The sequence below is a fragment of the Colius striatus genome, chromosome 7, assembly GCF_028858725.1.
Source record: "Colius striatus isolate bColStr4 chromosome 7, bColStr4.1.hap1, whole genome shotgun sequence".
Classification (NCBI taxonomy): domain Eukaryota; kingdom Metazoa; phylum Chordata; class Aves; order Coliiformes; family Coliidae; genus Colius; species Colius striatus.
The window spans coordinates 41,505,774-41,524,406 of record NC_084765.1 but is presented as its reverse complement, the minus strand read 5'-3'; the positions used below and the strand labels follow the sequence as shown (position 1 = coordinate 41,524,406).

Genomic DNA, 18,633 nt, shown 5'->3' with positions numbered 1-18,633 from the left:
TCCTGTTAGTGCATCCCTGTGCCACCCTGTCAGCACATCTCTGCCATCCTGTTAGTGCATCCCTGTGCCACCCTGTTAGCACATCTCTGCCATCCTGTTAGTGCATCCCTGTGCCACCCTGTCAGCACATCTCTCTGCCATCCTGTTAGTGCATCCATGTGTCATCCCATTATTGCATCCCTGTGCCACCCTGTCAGCACATCTCTCTGCCACCCTGTTAGCACATCCACACACCAACTCATTAGTGCACCCATGTGCTGCCTCATTAGTATATCCCTGTCACCCCATTAGCACCCCTCTGCCATCCTGCTAGTGCATCCCTGTGCCACCCTGTTAGTGCCTCTATGTGCCACCCCACTAGTGCATCCACGTGCCACCCTATTAGCACATCTCTCTGCCATCCTGTTAGTGCATCCCTGTGCCACCCTGTCAGCACATCTCTGCCATCCTGTTAGTGCATCCATGTGTCATCCCATTAGTGCATCCCTGTGCCACCCTGTTAGCACATCTCTCTGCCATCCTGTTAGTGCATCCCTGTGCCACCCTGTTAGTGCCTCTATGTGCCACTTCCCTAGTGCATCCATGTGTCATCCCATTAGTGCATCCTTGTGCCACCCTATTAGCACATCTCTCTGCCACCCCATTAGTGCATCCCTGTGCCACCTTGTCAGCACATCTCTGCCATCCTGTTAGTGCATCCATGTGCCACCCTGTTACCACATCTCTCTGCCATCCTGTTAGTGCATCCCTGTGCCACCCTGTTAGTGCCTCTCTGTGCCACTCCCCTAGTACATCCATGTGTCATCCCATTAGTGCATCCTTTTGCCACCCTATTAGCACATCTCTCTGCCACCCCATTAGTGCATCCCTGTGCCACCCTATTAGCACATCTCTCTGCCACCCCATTAGTGCATCCCTGTGCCACCCTGTCAGCACATCTCTGCCATCCTGTTAGTGCATCTATGTGCCACCCTGTCAGCACATCTCTCTGCCATCCTGTTAGTGCATCTATGTGTCATCCCATTAGTGCATCCCTGTGCCACCCTGTCAGCACATCCCCACACCCAGGGCACCCACGTGCTGCCCCATCAGCACACCCATGTGCCACCCTCTCAGTGCATCCCTGGGCCAGCAGCTCTCGTGGCCAGGGCCATTCCTCTCTTCCAGCCCCCATCCTCAGCTTAGAAGAACTAAAGCTGCCCAGTGCTGCACTTGCCAGGGGAGGGGAGAGAGAGACCTGGGAGTCAGTCTATCTAAAAGTTATTATTAATTTTTATTGCTGCCTGGATTTAGAGATTTGGGAGAAGATAAATTCCAAGCAGCCATCCATTACCAACCCAACAGTGTAGCTTAAAGATAACATTTACATTCTGACAGTGTTTATATAGATCTGATCCCACTCAATCTGCTCCCTGTTCAAACTTTTTTGCCACCTTCAGAAGGATCAATACCTACATCAAAGGTTATATGAAGGTGGCCAGATTCTTTTAAGCTGTTTGCATAGCCCTCAGTTTACTGTGCTAACACAGGCTGGGTACTTCTTCCAATAACTGTGTTTGCCTTGTATTAGGGCTGTTTGCTGAAACACCTAGCAGAATCCAGTGGAGGACAGGCTCTCTAAACATTTGGTCACATCTGTCAATCAATAACACCAATCGGTTTCCTGATACAAACAGCAAACTCTGCCAAACCTAATATTTGCCCAAACTTTTACTGACTCTTGCTGGTTTGAAACAGCAAAAGGCAACTGAGCAGACATCAGTGCAGAAAGGTTCTCACTAATGTTTAACTGTGGGCAAACAGAGGGTAATTCCAGCAATGAAAGGAGCAAAACCAAACAGTGTAATTATTGTCCCCCCCCTCTTTTTTATTATTTGAGATAATTTACTTAAATGTACAGCTATTATCTGTTAATATGGAGAGGGGTGATTAGAAAGGACCCAGCCAGGGTTTGGCTGAGGCTCACAGGGCGGCAGGGCAGGTTTCAACTCTTGAACCTTGCCCCCCGTGGGCTGGGAGCGTGTTTGTGCAGGTGATCTTGGAGCAAACAGGGTGATGTTATCTGGGGTGGAAACCACCTGACTCGAAACAACCCAAAACAAAGGGAAAAAGAACCAGTCCTGGGAAGGCTCCAGGCAAAGCTGAACCCTTGATTCAAACACAAAAAGGAACAATAGAGGCCAAATGTTGGGGTTTGTGTTGCTCTGGTGGTGGCTGCCAGGTTGGGTTTGCCAGCCAGAAATTGGCACAAGCCTCTTCCATAAAGCAGGGAGATGCTTTTCATGTGCAGCTGAAAGGAGCTGGGGCAGCATCCACAGCCCAGAGGTGAGTGGGGCTGGGGCCAAGGCTGGGTGCAGCCCACGTGGGGAGCCCAGCAGGGACTGTGCCCTGCCCAGGGTGGAAGCAGCTTCGTGTCACTCCCTGGTTCTCAGCAAGAGGTCCCCAAAAAGTGACCCCCCATCCCTCTGACCCAGGGTGGATCTTCTTGCTGGGGCTGTTTGGAAGGTGTCCATCTGTAATTCACCATGTTGTGGGAGGAGAATAAGTGGGACAGCCAAGGATCCACACAGGGTTCCTTTTGGGTAACCAAATACACCCTCCATGTGACAAGTGACAATTACTCTAAAAGCTTCCCTTTGCAGGTAAGGTGCTCCAGCTCTGCTGCCTCAAAGTTTTCCCCAGAGAAGGAATGTAATTGGGCTGTGATTGGGAGCAGAAAATAGCTGGAAGATGCACAGAGCAATGTTTTGTCCCACAGGCTCCTGGTTGGGAATGCACGGAGCAACAAGCCAGGCACAGCTCTAACTGCTGTGGCTGCTAAATATTGGATAAGGGGAGTTAGAGGACGCTCTTTGTAGGGGAAAACAACTCAAGCAGGAAGGAGACTCGCTGCCAGGCGTGGAGAGGCACCCACAGCACAGCAGGGCCATGGGCACGCTGCACCCTGAGGCGTGTGAAGGGGCGTGAGCTGGCGCTGGCGGCCCTTGTGCCTGCTCAGGCTGGGCAAAGCAGCTCCTCTGCCCAGGCTGGGTGTAGGAGCAGCTCCCAGAGCTCCTGCCTTAGTCCCTGTGACCACCCACTCGAGCTCTGCTCGGATTTTTGGCTGTGCCAGCTGCTGCTGAGGCCTGACGTGTGCTGTGTTCTGCAGGACGGGTGCCCACGAGGAGGGGAAGGGCTGTGCTGCAGCCTGAGCACCTGCAGCCTTTTGTCTGGCAGGTTCATCACAAGCTGGGACCTCACAGAGATGCTGTGGACCAAACCTCCAGGCTGGGAGGCAGAGAACATCAGCTCACCCAGAAAGCTTTGGAAGCAGCTCCAGCAGCAGCTGAGGCTTTTGCATCGCCCAGAGTGATCCAGGGGCTGCCCACACAGTGATCCCACACACTGATGGGCAGGAAGGAGCAGCCAGAGCAAGAATTCTTCTTCATGCCTTAAAACACTTGTTCATAGGAGCAAAATATGGAAAGTCACAAGTTCTGAAACCTCCTTGGAGTGGTGAGTAAGTGAATTCACATGCTGGAGGAGTCTGGGCAGAAGGGGACCGAGCCCCTTTTTGCAGTGTTTGTTTGTTGTGTTTCTTAGGGAGCTGCTGAAATGAAGCTTAAATCACAGAGTACCTTGTCCTGGACACCTCAGAGATGCAAACAGACCCTGAGAGTCCCGTGGTGGGATGAGCAGAGGCAGGAGGCTGACAGCCCCACATCCCAGCTCGCCCTGCCCCAGGAGCTCTGGTGAGTGCTCTGTCGAATGCCCACGCTGCCGTGTGCTATGTGGAGGGTCGGCACGTGCACACACACCTGTGTGCCAGGCACTGCACAAATGCACCTGTAGAGAGCCAAAACTCATGAAGGTTTGAGGAGCCAAAGCTCCAGAGAAGCCCCAAGTGTGGCAGCAATGACAGTGGTACCTGCTCAGATAGCCCCAGCAGCTGGTTGAGCGCTCAGAGAGTTCCAGGACATGGGGCTCTGGGGTCCTAAAGAAACTCTTTGTCAGGTGGAAGGATTTGCATGTAATGGTATAGCCCCTGGCCTTGAAATTCAGCATGAGCAATGTGGTCAAGTGATGAGAATCACTTTGATGGCCCCTGCTGAGGGGTTTGGCTTCATGGGGCATGCCTGGGCTGGCTCCAGCACTGGGTGTATGGTGGCTGGAGGGATGCTCGGGCTGGGCTGTGTGTGAAAGATGCTCAATTGTTCTTTCAACTCTGAACTTGTACCTTGGGGATGCCCAGAGATGACTGAGGGGGAAAAAAATGTACTGAGTTCCTCATTCAAGTGTGTTTTTCTGCTTTAATTTAGATTTGAAATTGTTCCAAAGTGCAGAGTTTGGAAACACTGACTCCAGGGGTGACAGCTCAGCTCACCTCATCTAGGTGGGACCTGCTTCTGCAGGGGGGTTGGACTGGATGATCTCTAAAGGTCCCTTCCAACCCCCACCATGCTGTGATTCTCCCACCAGCTGGGATGCTTTCTGCAGCCTGTGAGGGATTTTACTGCCCCATCCCACACCCAAAGCACTGCACTGAGAAATGTGCCCAAGCTGCACAGCAGAGTGAAGGATTCCATCCTTTTTCTGGACATGCTGGTCAACAAAACAGTCTTGTTTTCATTTTGGCTTTTAAATAACTTGAAACCTTCTTTTCATCTGCCTGCTTCCAAAGCACAGCAGGCTGATTGTAATTGATGCTGACATGCAAGGGTTTGGGCAGGCAAGGTGCTTTGACCTGCACGAGGAGGGACACTGCACCCCTCCACACCAGGCAGGGGATGAACCCCCTAGGAGCACTCAGCATTTCCATCTGCAGGCAGGGAAAAAACCCTGCAGCAGGCACTGGAAGTTTCCCCTGTGATGGTGCAGAGAGAGAAAACACTCTGGGCTGGAGTTTAATCCCTCTGATCATTGAAGGCAACGGTGCAAAATACAATGGGAGCGTGGTGAGGTCCAGCCCCAACACCCATGGGCCATCTGCTGCTCACAGAGCAAATCCTCCCCTCTGCCCATGTGCCTCCACTTCACCCCAAGCAAATGTGTTTATTACAAGCACCAGACAACCCTCTAATTAAAGCACTGGGTGTATTTTCCTGCCTACAGTGGCTGCTTTGTGGCAGGCAGGGATTGGAGGCATCAAGGCTGGGATTTCCTCTTCCCCTCCCACCCCCTTCAGGTTTGCATTCATTTGCCTTTGGCAAAAAATTCCAACGTTGGTTTAATGTCTGTAAAGCAGCAGGAGACCTGAAAGGAAAGGTGCTACCTAAGCACAAAGCCTCCTTGAGGTGGAGTGGGGTGGATAATAACAACAGTAATGCCGTTAATAACAGGCTGGTGTTTGTCACTGAGCAGACCCCAGGCCCAGGCATGCCCAGAGCAGGCTGAGAGAGAGCAGAGAGCTTCATTCTGCATACTGCTTTGACATGATATTGCTTAATAAGACCAAACTTGCTCTCCAAGCCCTGCTCAGGGCCCTGCACAGCCAGCAAAGTTTCCCTGGGACACAGACAGCTACAAACAGGGTTTGATGAAACCAGATCCCTGCTATTCTGCTGCTTTTGTTGATAAATGAGGGCTTTTACGAGTCATTTATTGCCCAGCTGAGGTTTTCTTTCTCTTTTTTCCCTTCCTACCCAGAAAAGGGAGGTGTTTGTCTTCTCTGGCAGGTGAAGTCTGGAGCAGAAGGTCTATTCCAGCCTCCATCCTGTGCTGGAGGCGTATGTCATCCTCCTGGCTGGTGATTCCCCACTGAAGCACCAATGCTTCCCCAAACCAGAGTGCTGCTTTCACCAACAGAACCCAGCAGCTCCCTGCAGCAGCCTCCTGCCATCTCTGCCTCCTGCCTTTGCACTCAGCTCGTTTGGCTCAGCACCGGCTTCGTGCACGTGGAAACGAAGCTGCTGCCTCGTCTTGCTGAGGACACAGAAAACCTCTCTCAGCTCAGCTGTGCTGCCTCATCCCAGAGTGGGGGACAGGAACAGCTACCTGAAAAGGCTGCAGGATGGACCTGGGGGCCAGGAGACAGGTAAGGGGCCAGGATTTGGCCCTTCCTCCCGAGCTCACCTGAGCTGCACAGCCCTGGGGGTGAGAGGAGCTGGCTGGGAGGGTTTGTGAAAGCAGCCTTGGCACTTCTGGCTGCCCAGGGGGCTGAGGTGCAAAATGCAATGTGAGAGTAAAAGAGGGCTCGGCTCTGAGTGAGCATCTTCCATCTCCACATGGCCCAGCTCCAGCAAATTCACAAGTGAGGGAATGCTGAGGCAATGGTGTCGGGCTCCTGAGGTGGAGAGACCCCGAGGGACCATCCAAAAGCTCCCCATGGCAGCCCAGCCCTGCACAGGGCAAGAGCCTGTCTTGGGCTGTGTGCTGATGGAGAGCACTGGGCTGTTGAGTCCTGGCTCAACAGACCCAGCAGAGACTCTCCATGAGGCAGCAGAGTAGGGAGGCAGCAGCATGCCTTGCAGCACCTACTTTGACTGAGCCCTTCCTGCAGTGCCCCCCTCCCCTGGGGTCCTCTCCTGCCCATGCACAAACCCCTGAGTGCAGGTGCCTCTTGGCAGTGAGGATTGAGCCAAGGCAAACAGGCAGTGTGTGCCCTGCCTGGAGAGCAGCTGGGCACTGATAATTACCTCTTTGTTTCCTCCTGCTGGAGTTATTTGTGGCAGGAAGCATTGTTTGCCTTTTGCTGTTTATTCACATACCCAGTTCTCCAGTGCTTGCTCTCCCTCCACACCTTCTGTTTGTGGCCAGAGGATGATGAAGATGAGGGGTCTCTCCCCCTTCTGCTTCTCCCTGAGCAGTCAGTTAGTGAGGGTCCCCTCTGCCCACCCAATTTGGGCTGTAGTGGGACAGGAGCTGGCTGGTGAGTGTCCACTAGACAGGGGCTGCTCTCAGTGTGCACACACATCCATTTGATCCAAACTAGTGGCCTCACATGGGAGGTGAACGAGGCCAGCAGCAGCCTGGCTCTGCAGCAGGGATGGGGTGGGATGAGATGGGATGTGGGATGGGATGGGATGGGAGATGGGATGTGGGATGGGATGGGATGGGATGGGATGTGGGATGGGATGGGATGGGATGTGGGATGGGATGGGATGAGATGAGATGTGAGATGGGATGTAAGATGGGATGTGAGATGGGATGTGAGATGGGATGTGGGATGGGGTGGGATGGGATGGGATGTGAGATGGGATGTGGGATGGGATGGGATGTGGGATGGGATGTGAGATGGGATGTGGGATGGGGTGGGATGGGATGGGATGGGATGGGATGGGATGGGATGGGATGGGATGGGATGGAAGTAGGTCTGTGAGGCCAGAGCTGAGGGAGGAGTGCAAGAGGTGGGTGCTGCAGGGGGTGTGTGAGCAGCAGCTCTGTGTGCTGGCCCCACTCCCCTCCCTCACAGGATGCCACACTGATGCTCTGGATAAGCCAAAACCCCCCAAGGCAGCCATCCTGGCCCCTTCCACCCTCCTTCCCCACACTGAGGGCTCTCCCCTGTCCCTCCCCATGGCACAAGGCAGCAGTGGCTGAGCCCAGCCCCGAGCAGACCCCTGGGATCCCGCCGAGGTGCCGAGCAGCCAGCGGAGCCTCTCGGCAGTGTTTGCTCTGCCCAAGTACAGCAGAACACTGTCACCTTGGCTTGTTTGAACTACCCAGGAGCTGCATTGCCAGCATTGTATTCAACAGTTGTACTTGAGTGAACAAGCAGCCAGGGTGGTGGTTTTTTCCCCCCCTCTCCCCCCTGTGAGAATGGCCCTATCCCACGGAGGGGTGATGGATTGCTTTTTGGGTTGCACACGCTGTTATCACTGTGCTGTTCTAATGCTAGTCAAACATCATTGTGAGTAGCCAAACTCAATAGCAGCAGTGTTAGGCTGGAAAGTCAATATTGGCTGAGCAAACAGAGCAAATAAAGAGTTGCTATTTGCGTAGCCATGAGTATTTGTGTGCTCTGCTGCTGAACAGGCTGCTTTGAAATAATAATGAAGAAAAAAACAGGGAGAGAAGTGTGTTTTCCCTTCGAGGCAGGGAATGGTTTGTGTTTAGGGTACAGCAGTCGGCTTTTATTAAAGTTCAAGTTTGCTTCCTTACGGTCGCCGTGAGCAGCACAGACCCAGCCATGGCGTGCAGAGGAGAAGCCTGAGCTCAGGGGGAGCTCAGCAGCACTGATCAGCACCTAAAGGGTGTCAGGAGCATGGGATCCACTGACAGGACAAGGGGTGATGGACACGAGCTGGAACACAAACTGGAACTGCTTTGGTGCTGGGGTGAGGGAGCCCTGGCCCAGGCTGCCCAGGGAGGGTGTGGAGGCTCCTGCTCAGGAGGTTTCCAACCCCACCAGGACACGTTCCTGTGCCCCCTGAGCCAGGGGAACCTGCTTGAGCAGGGGCTGTGGCTGCAGCAGCTCTGCAGGGCCCTTCCACCCCCACTACCCCGGGGCTCTGGGGGAGCAGAGCTGTGTGTGTGAGCTGCTGGCACTGCCGCTGCTCACCCTGGCACCGTTGTGTCCCCTGACCCAACGCTGCTCTGATGCAGCAAGAGAAACCGTGGGGATGTGCTGGAGCAGCCAAGGACTGAAGCAGCAGAGGATATGAAGTTGTCCATTAAAAGGCAGCTCTTCTTCTGGAGGAGCCCCAGAACTGCTCTTGAGCTGCAGCTCTGCCCCGAGGATGCTCCTGTGGCTGGGACAGGGCTGTGCAGGGCAGCCTCTGCTTTGTTCCCGTTTCATTTCCATCTCCCTGGTTCTCATTAAGTTTCTGGCATTTTCTGAGGTGTGACACACCTATTTATAACCCTCTGTCAGAGGTCTGGTACCACTTGGAGAAGCCCTGGGAAGGAAATCCAATGAACCCTTCCTTTGTTAACATTGTACAGCCCGACATCAGCAGCCCAGCAGCGTGCTGACCCGGGGATGCCACAGCCCATCTTCATCCCAGGCTTGTTTCCTTATAGAAAGCCTTGTTAAATATACATGCTGAGCCTGCAGAGTGCAGCAGCAGCAGGTCCAGCCCCCACGGTGCCCCTCTCCCCCCTCTCCTTCCCTGGACCCCTTCCCACCTGGGGATGGATGTGCTGCATTACTGGTTTAGTCTGTGCAGCATTTTTCCTGCAATCTCCATCCCAGGATGCTTCAAAGAGCTAAATAATACAGCTGGGGGATTAAATAATTAATTCCAGGGAAGCTCTGAGGCGTGGGCAAGGGACTAAATATACATATATATATGTGTGTGTGTGCAGTGGGTTTGGCTGAGCTGGAATAAGATGGAGAGTCAGGGGTAGTGGTGGACTCAATGATCTTAAAGATGTTTTCCAAGCTAAACAGCTCAGTGGTTGTGTGATTCTGGGACTCTGAAGTGCAGGCTGCCTCTTGCTGGGAAGTACAGGAAAGAAGGCTCTGCTGCTGGGAAGAGTGAGAAAGCCTGAAGGAGGTAAGATGGGGATAAGAGCAGTGAGAGGTGTTCCTGGAAGTACCATCAGCTGAGACACCTGCAGCTGTAGCTAGCAGAGAGGGAAGGTTGTCCTTGAAGATCTCACTGCAGAGAAGAAATGAAGGAGTCTGAGAGATGTCTGAAATCTGGAGGCTCTGTTTTCCTGCTGGTTCTGTGGTGGCTGCTTTGGCCCGAGAGCTCTCTGGGAACCCAGCAGCGGAGGCTGTTTGCCCTTGGCTGGACCTTCCACTGCAGAGGAGACAGGGAAAACATGGCAAAAATCTTAGGGCTTTTGCAAAATGAGCAGTGGCTGGGGGTGAAGGGAAGGACCAAGGACCCTCACCACAAAATGTGCTCTCAAAGAGGCAGGAGAAGGGCAGACAGCCGTGGCCTCGGGGATACACATCACCCCACAGCGCTCAGGGGCTGCAGGGTGGGCACGGTGCTCCTGCTGCCCTGTGCTCAGCCTAGAAGGTCACAGCATCACAGCATGCTGGGGGCTGGAAGGGACCTTTAGAGATCATGCAGTGCAACCCCCCTGCCAAAGCAGGTCCCACCTACATCAGCTCACACAGCAACGTGTCCAGGTGGGTTTTGAAGCCATCCACTGGCACTGCAGCGCTGGGGACAGTCTCTGGGGGCAAAAGGAGCCGTTTCCCTTTGGGGAAGAGGAATGTGACTGAGCACTGAGTGCCTGCATTCGCTGTGCTTTTCTGCAGCCATCCCTCCTTCTCCAGCTGGTTGCATCTCTGGCTGCTGTGCTCATCCCCCTTGGCCACGGCCGTGCGTGCTTGGGGCAGCCCTCTGCCCCCTCGCTGCTGCTTCCCCCTGGCTTCTGCAAGCAGAGGAACAGCCACTACCAACTTGCACTGGGTGAGTCCCACTGTCACTGAGCACTCTTGCTCTACAATTACAGCCCAGGCTAATGCTGTTTGGAGTAATTAAATTCACATGACAAATGTAGTGGCATTAGTTTATTTACCTGGAGTGGGCTAACAGGAACTAGCAATGGCAAAAGGAATGATTTCGCTTCTAGGGCACTGGGGTTTGCTGATTTGGAAACCTCTCTGAGACATATTCCTTAAATGTGGAGCAGCAGCATGTGAAATGCATGAGGAGCTAATGCAGTGCATAAAAATGAACATAATTTCTGAAGAATGGAATTAATGAGGCAATGAGACTGTTTTAATGAGCACGGGGTCTGCAGTAAATGTCACTGTTCCCATGTCTTTATTGTAAATTATAATGTGCTTTTTTTTTTTGCTGGTCAGAAAGCACTGGTTGGGCAGGAGCTGGGAGGAAGGGAGCTGCTGGAAGGGGCCAAGCAGGGAGCTGCTGGAAGGGGCTGAGCTCAGCCCAGGGCTGGGCACAGAGCACACACACACAGCCTGTGCCCGGCACGGCAGCTCCTGCTCCCAGCACAGCCCTTGGGCACGTTGCATGATTCTTCTGGCTGGGCAAAGGGGAGTGTTTGGTTGTGGGGACTGAGCAGGAGCAGGAGCAAACAGTCCAAGCCCATGGCTGCTGTTCCCATGAGGTGAGCAGAGCATCGATCTGCCCTGCAAATATTGGCCAGGTCACCGTGTGGCTTCAGCGGAGCTTTGCGTTGATCGAAAGCTCGTGTGGCTGTTTAATCAGGTGGGTGAATGGCAGAGGGAAATAACAGCTCTGGGCTGAGCCTCTCTGCTCTGGATAAAGGCTGTGGCTTTGGTACAGCTGAATTCCACAGCCACGAAGGTGATGGAGTGGAGCATCTCACTTGTGATGAAAGGCTGAGGGAGCTGGGGCTCTGCAGCTTGGAGGAGGCTGAGGGGTGAGCTCATTCATGGTTAAAGATGCATCAAGGGTGGGTGTGAGGAGGCTGGAGCCAGGCTGTGCTCAGGGATGGCCAATGACAGGACAAGGGGCAACAGGTACAAGCTGGAACAGAAGAGGTTCCAAGGAAACACAAGGAAGAATTCCTTCCCTGTTGAGGTGAGGGAGCACTGGCAGGGGCTGCCCAGATGGGCTGTGGAGGCTCCTTCTCTGGAGACATCCCAACCCAGCTGGATGAGTCCCTGTGTGCCCTGCTCTAGGTGGTGCTGCTCTGGCAGGGGGGTGGCACTGGATGAGCTTTGCAGGTCCCTTCCAGCCCTTGAGATTCTGTGATGCTATGAATCCAGCAGCAGCCCTGGGGCCAGAGCCAGGGATGAACCAAACCCTTCTGAGAACAGATTCATCACCCAAAGTTATGGCACCTTGTCTTTGTGTTTTCATTCCTGAGCACCAGCACTGGGAAGGTTTGCAGACAGCATCTCCTGGGCAGGGCCAGCCGGGAGACAAGGAGGATCCCTCTCTTCGCTCAGGGAAGCTGCAGCAAAGGGCCGGGGCTGAGGGGCTGCGGGAGGCTGCCGGCGGGGCAGAGCGTGCTGGGAGCGTGCTGGGTGCCTTTGCTAAACAGGGATGTTTCCTCTGCCTCCTGCAAACGAGAGCTGCCCTTCCCCTGGCGCCGCTGCCGCCCGCCCTGTGTGGGCACAGCCGCCGTGGGAGCTGGCAGGCGGCCTGACGCCACGGTGACGGGCACCACGAGAGGGTGACATTTCCTGCTGACTGAGCAGGATGCAAAGCGTGGTCTTTTCCTCCCTTGGCACTTGGTCAGCTAATTAATCTCGATGAAATATATCCCTGCAGGTCTGACCTGCTCAGAAATCACACAGATTGACGGCAAGAGAGGCCACCACTCCCCCATGGCCGGTGTGGCTGTGCGCAGGAGCTTCCCATCGCGGATCACAGCCAAAATCAGCCACACAATCGCATCCAAACTCATCCCACATCAAAACATCATCTACAGGTGCTTTTTTTTTGGGAGGGGGAGAGGGTTGTAAACCTGCCCTGTCTTTCTGGGGAATAAACCCCTCGGCCTTTCAGACCCGCATCCTTCCAACGAAAGCGGGAACGGCGTCACGGCTCTTCTCAAGAAAAGCAGCTGAAATGCCCAGAGGTGGCAGACAGACGTGCTGCAGAGCTGCTCTCCCACAGGGCCCTCCTGGGCTCCACACACCCCTCAGCCCCGCTGCTGCAGAGCATCCCAGAGCTCCCTGGCATGCAGAGAGCTGCAGCCGCCCTGAGCCGTGCCAGCGCCGGAGGAAAGGCTCTGCTGGCACCAGCACCGGCGGCGCCGCCTTCCTGCACCAGGACAGGCTGACAAGATAAACCCCAGCACGTAGCACAGGACATCCAGGACGTATCCTCTTCCAGGAAGGTATCTCTGTCCCAGGATGAGACATTTGAGCTCCTCTGACCCCGCAGCTGAGGGTGTTTCGGGTGTCAGTGCTCGCTGGCAGTGCCGGCGGCTAATTGCAAAGCCAAGGCTGGCGGGAGAAGCTGGGGGCTCGCTGCTCCTCTCTAGGGTCCCCCCCACAACACTCCAGCTGCTTAAACAGGCCCATATCCCTCACTCCCAGCTGTGAGGTTTCTGCTAGGGATGAGTAATGAAACAAGGATTATTGCTTAAGAGCCTGCGTGGCCCCCTCGGACCCCCGGGTCCCATCCCCCAGCAGCATTTCCCCCGGTGAGGATGGGGACTGGGGGCTGCTGGGTGCTGTGCTGAGGCAGGCGGGGAACTGGGGCACAAAACACAAAGGAAGGTTCAGTTTGGACCACAAAAAGGTCTTTCCTTCTTTTATGCTCGGGTTTCCCTTTAGTTTAAGCAGCAGGAAAATGAAGCAATAAACACAAAGGCAAAGGGCTTTTCCTCCTTGTTTTCCCCTCTCGCATTTTCCCATGCAGGGAAGGGGAGAAAAAGGCTTCAAAGGAAAGGAAACACTTTCCTGTCCTTGTAAGGTGCCCGGGGCATGGCGGCAGCAGCAGGCAGGAGCAGGGTCCCCATCCCTGCCCTGGGACGCGGCTGATGCACCCACGATGGGACCGGGATGCCAAGAGCATCTGAACCCACCCTCCCACGTGGCTGGTTGGTGGGCACAGAGCTGGCAAACCTGGGCAAGGGCTTGAACAAACACAGCCTTTCCCAAGCCAAGGAGAGCTCTGCGGCCGGCGTCTGCTGGCAAGGGGCTGCCTGTTTACAGGCACGTCACTGCAACCCCTCCGTTGCCATAAGTCCTATTGTGCAATATGCTCTCGAGCCAATTAGATCCCGACATCTGCTTAATGTTTAATTACTTTTTGACGAAGGAAATGGAAAAATTGACAAACAGTCCAATCCATCAAAGGGCGGCCCTTTGTGAGGGTGTTTACACATGCCAACGTCTCCTCGTTCCTCTTGCTGCTCTGGCAAGGATGAGGACAAATATTTATATTCCAGGCACACAAGATGGCTTTCATATTGTTTTCGTGTTTAACCGATTTCAGAATGAGCTGAGACGGCTCTTAATGTGGTTACAAGAATTTGCCATTAATTTTCACTTAGAATTGGCTCCAGCTTTGCTCCGTGGCTGCCACAGGCTCCAGTTAATCAGGGTTTGTTTAGAGAGCGCGGGGCTGGCTGCCGGCTGATTGGCACAAGCTCCCTGCAGCCCGCACGGTCCTGTGACACCGGGGTGATGGTGATGAAGCTGAGAGTATCACCCCCTCCTTTGGAGTGCTTAATGCAGAACTAGGGGGGGTTTGTTAAGGCTGTGGGAAAAGGAGAGCTCCGTGTGCCTCCAGCACCTGCAGACCTCGGGGGATGCTCCTGCTCTGTGGGATGCTTCAGGCTCAGGTTGGTCGCTTGGGCTGGTCAGGCAGCTGAGCCCAGCCAGAGCGGGGCTGGATTTGCCTTTCCCTGCTCTCCAGTGCTTTTTGGGAAAGGCGTGGGAGAAGGGAGGAGGCCCAGCTCCCTGACACCTCGCTTCTGCGTTTAATAAAAGGAATAAAATATCAGAGAGGCAGGAGAAGCCTTTAATAATTCACCTTCGTTACCTTCACATTCACAGCGCCTGCCAGCAGCTCCTGACACCTCTCCTCGCTCAGGATCTGAGGCACAAGAGCCCCAAGGAAGCGCCATGTGCTCACCTGCCCTCATTATGTTAATCACAGCAGCACAGCCGTGCCTGGAAGGGTCCCCGCTCCCGCCACGCAGCAAGCAGCGTCCGACCTCCGACAGTCGTCAGGGAAGAGAAGGATGTGTGAAGCGTGGGAAAAGCCACTGATCTCACTCGTGGCACCTTTGGAAACGCTGTTATTAACTGACAATAAATCTACCAAAGTTTATAATGAGGTTCCCTCTCCGCTTTGAACTGCCGTTGCCGCAGCCATTAGCTCACGCGGCGCTGTGATTTATACGCCAGAGGCAGCGTGAGCTTCGGCACTTTATCGCCTTTGCTTTTAAAAGGCATTTGTTTCCCCGTCTCTGAGGGAAGCCTGCTTGCTCCCTGAAGCTTTGCTGGGAAGTCAGAACCTGTCAGGTTGTTTTCTTTTCTCTCCCTGCTGAGCCAGCCAGCCAACATCCCAATTAGCCCCAGCCGTGAGGATTGCGGGGATGCAGGAGCTGTGTGCTGGGAGCTGGATGGAGGAGGAGAGGGTTCCTCAGCCATCAAAGGGCTTCTTCGGCCTGGACAAGAGGAGGATGAGGGGAGATATGATCACACTCTACAACTCCCTGCCTGGAGGCTGCAGTGAGCTGGGATCCGTCTCTTCTCCCAAGTAACAAGTGACAGGACAAGAGGAGATGGGCTCCAGTTGCCCCAGGGGAGGGTGAGGTTGGAGCTGAGGCAGAACTGTTTCCCTGAGAGGGGTGTCAGCCCCTGTGCCAGGCTGCACAGGGAGCTGGGGGAGTGCCCAGCCCTGGAGGGATCCCAAAGCCATGCAGCTGAGGTGCTGAGGGGTCAGTTCTGGGCTGGACAGGGTGAGGGCAGGGCTGGGACTGCAGCAGCTTCAAGGGCTTTGACAACCAAAACCATTCTCTGATTTGATAAAGCAGCTCCCAGTGCCCAGATTACCCATGGACACAAACCACCACTTTCTGATGGGGACTTTTATTCCTCTCTTCCAGGACATCTGTGCTGTTGGGAACCGGCATCAGGCTGAGGGAGAGGCAAGTGGCTGCACAGACAGACTGGCTCGAGGCTCTGTGGGTCCCAGAGCTGGGGGAGTGCCCAGCCCTGGAGGGATCCCAAAGCCCTGCAGCTGAGGTGCTGAGGGGTCAGTGCTGGGCTGGGGCAGAGTGAGGGGAGGGCTGGGACTGCAGCAGCTTCAAGGGCTTTAACAACCAAAACCATTCTGTGACTCTGAAAGGGCTGTCAGATGGCCACAGCCCATGGCCACACCAGGGCTGACATGCAAGGGCTGCAAGCAGAGCCAGCACTGGGACACTTCCCTCTCTTTGGTGGAGGTGTTTGTGTTTTGAGCCTGGAGCATCTGGGCAAGGGGGGGGAAACTGGTGGAAGCGCTGCCAAAGCCTTTTCCCATTGAACCCCTGAGCTTTGAAGGTGTGTGCTAGCTCACAGTAATTCCATTTCCTAACCACCAGCCCCTCTGCTGCAGGACTCTGAGGCTGCCCTGTGAGTGTGGGCTGCACCATGCCCCATCCACACCTGGCACCTCCCTCCTTCCCTGGGGTCCCTCCTGCCCCGTGAGACCCCCCCTCCTGCTGCCTGTCCCTGGGTGAGGGGCACAGGGAGCACCAGCAGATCCTCCCAAACCTGCAGTGACCCACCTTTCCTTGGGCTTCCAGCACCCTCCTGGGTGTTTTTCCCCTGCTGATCCAGGTTACTCTGTGGCTGCTGCCCTGGCTGCTGGCTGCAGCGGCTGCTGTGCACGAGCCAGGCTGGCTCAGGCCCTTTTGGTGACCATTCTCTCAGAACCAGCCATTTCCCTGCAGCCTTTTTGCTGCCAGCTCATTGCTTTGAAAGAAGAACCCCCCCCCCCCTCCAAAATGCTTTCCCTGTGCATCCGTGACCTCCCAGAGAACGATGCTGTTAAACCCCAGCCCGCCTCTCGACGTGCTTTCCATTTGTGTGCTTAGCTTTGGGTTTCTTCAGCAGTGCCAGACCTCCTGTTTGTTTTCCTTGGGCTGTTTTCCTTGAGGGTTTCGGTGAGTGTCAGAGCCTGGGAGTGAATTGTGGCTCACAAGGTTATCTCTCAAAGCTAACTCCTGTTCCTGTCATGTGCTGGAGCCAGTCCTTGACTGCCTATCTTTATGATACTGTAGATTTGGACTCGTGTCATTATCCTTTGAGTTTAAGCTGATTATGTAGGCTTTATAACCGGTGTTTGTTTAATTTACCCACAGTGTGCTGTTTGTACAGTGGCTCTGAAAGTCAACACCAACCTGATTCAACATCTCTGCCTGCCACCAATGGCCCTTTTCCCCCAAAGATACCATCAAATAAACAGCGAGGGGCTGTGGGAAGGGAAGCTGCTCCTGGCAGAAGAGTCCCCTCGGCCCACCTTGCACCAGAAAGAGCTGTTGTGGAAGTCAGTGTTGTCTCAAGCCAGCTTAACCCAGCCTGAAGGTACCACCCTCAGCTCAGGGTCGGGGTTTGGCATCGTTTGGGGATGCTGCTGCTAAGGGGCTTTGCTGAATCAGCGCTGCTGTGTGTGCAGCACTCGTCTGGCACTGGAAGGAATCGGCTCTCGCTGTGACACCAAGTGCTTTGACACCAAGGTGTTTTGGCAGCTCCAAGCCCTTGGATGGCTCTTCTGGAAGTGGGTGGTTTGGATGGGGAGCCCCTGGACGTGAGGGCACAGGATGGATCCTGACAGCTTTCCACAAGGAGACCCATGGTGCTGGGCTGAGGCTGAGGGTCCCTCTGAGGGGGCTGAGCCAGGCTGCTGGGGATGGGCCCAGTGCTGGCACCCCCCTCCTCAGCAGCCACAAGTGGGGATGTTCTACAAGTGACACATCAGTAATGGCTATTTTGCTTTTCATTAATGGACAACACTAAGCTCACTCTTGAGCAACTCGGGCTTATCGTGTTCTCTGGTCCCTCTCTGCCACAGACAGGTTAAAGCATGTGCATCTTATCTCTGAGGTGGTTTTTGTTTGCTCTCTCAGACTTCCCCTGCACAAGCCAGAGCCAGCCTGGGAAATGCCACTCAGTCCAGGCACTGGGGACCTGCTGCTCCTGGGGAAAGGGCACCTGGAGAGGCAGAGGCATCCTCACAGATGCTGGAAGGGGAAAGGCAGAGACCCTGCAGAGGGTCCTGCAGGTCAACACAGAAGGCTGCAAACCTGCTAAACACAGGGCTACCAAGGTGCTGAGGGCATGGAACATCCCTGTGAGGAGGAAAAGCTGTGGGACCTGGGGCTGTTCAGCCTGGAGAGGAGAAGGCTGAGCTCAGGGGCACCTCAGCAAGGCTGATCAGCACCTAAAGGGTGGGTGTCAGCAGGATGGGGCCACACTTTGTTCTGTAGTGTCCAGTGGGGATGGTTTCCCCTGCTCTCCTCCCAGCCTTGCTGCACCCACTGCTGCTCAGGGTCCCTGACAGCCCTGGCTCTGCTCTCAGTCCCTTCTGCCTCCCCTTTCTCTCAGGGAGGGAACTTGGCTGCTCGGATGCAAAGGCAAAGCTGTCTCCTGTTGCTACTTGCCCAGCCCCATGACTCCAGCTCACCTTTGATGGACTGGTAGCCAAGGAAAAGTCTGGGGTGGGCAGGGGCTGGGGGACATGGTTGGGGGGCAAAGACACCGTTGCCATTCCCAGGGCATGCAAGAAGGGCCAATAACCTGGAGACAGGGAGAAACTTGACTCGAATGTGGCAGCCCAGGGGTTAGAGGAAAGTGTCATGGGAAGAAAACAGCTTTTTCTCTTCTGCTGGACGTGCCCCTGTCAGCTCAGCCCCAGGCTGGCAGCCTCCCCCACACATCCACTCCCTCCTGTGCTGCTGTGGGGAAAATCTCCTTCTCTTCTGAGCGCTTTTATCTCTGCAGATGGGAGTGTTTGAGGAGCACCAAAGAGCCAGCTAGGACGACCCCAGGCTGTCTCACAGCTCTTAGCGGTCTCCTCCTCCAGCAAACACCTCCCATCCATCCCCACCTGCCCCTGCAGCTCCCTGCCTGCTCCTCCCCAGCTCCAAACCACTCTTCTCCCATTAACCACCACTCCTGCTGTCGGGGCAGGTGCTCCTCAACTGCAGCCTCGCTCAAAGCCAAGCTGCAGTGCCATAAGGGAGGCCTTTTATGTTGTTATTTCTCTCCCCTCAGAGGAGGTTTGCAGAGGGTTCCCTGAGCCAAGGCAAAAGCTCTCTGCCAGCTCTGTGTGCTCAGCACCCGGGGAAACTCCTCTGGCCCTCGTTAGAGCA

The 18,633-nt window shown here is 54.9% G+C and overlaps 1 protein-coding gene across 8 annotated transcripts; it reads left to right on the top strand.

Annotated features, from left to right (window-relative positions):
* The first annotated feature begins 2,203 nt into the window (after positions 1-2,203).
* On the top strand, positions 2,204-14,634 carry LOC133625763 (uncharacterized). Of its 8 annotated transcripts, none has more exons than XM_061999843.1 (6): positions 2,985-3,495; positions 3,583-3,731; positions 5,626-5,654; positions 5,785-6,013; positions 12,087-12,246; positions 14,327-14,634. In XM_061999843.1, the coding sequence occupies exons 2-6, from the start codon at positions 3,671-3,673 to the stop codon at positions 14,421-14,423; spliced, it is 576 nt and encodes a 191-aa protein (XP_061855827.1). In that variant the 5' UTR covers positions 2,985-3,495; positions 3,583-3,670; the 3' UTR covers positions 14,424-14,634. The 8 variants fall into 8 exon arrangements, 7 of the variants coding, with proteins under 7 accessions (XP_061855827.1, XP_061855828.1, XP_061855831.1 ...); XM_061999844.1 differs by lacking the exon at positions 12,087-12,246 and adding an exon at positions 10,136-10,289; XM_061999847.1 differs by adding an exon at positions 10,136-10,289 and having other exon boundaries at positions 5,626-6,013.
* Positions 14,635-18,633: the final 3,999 nt, after the last annotated feature.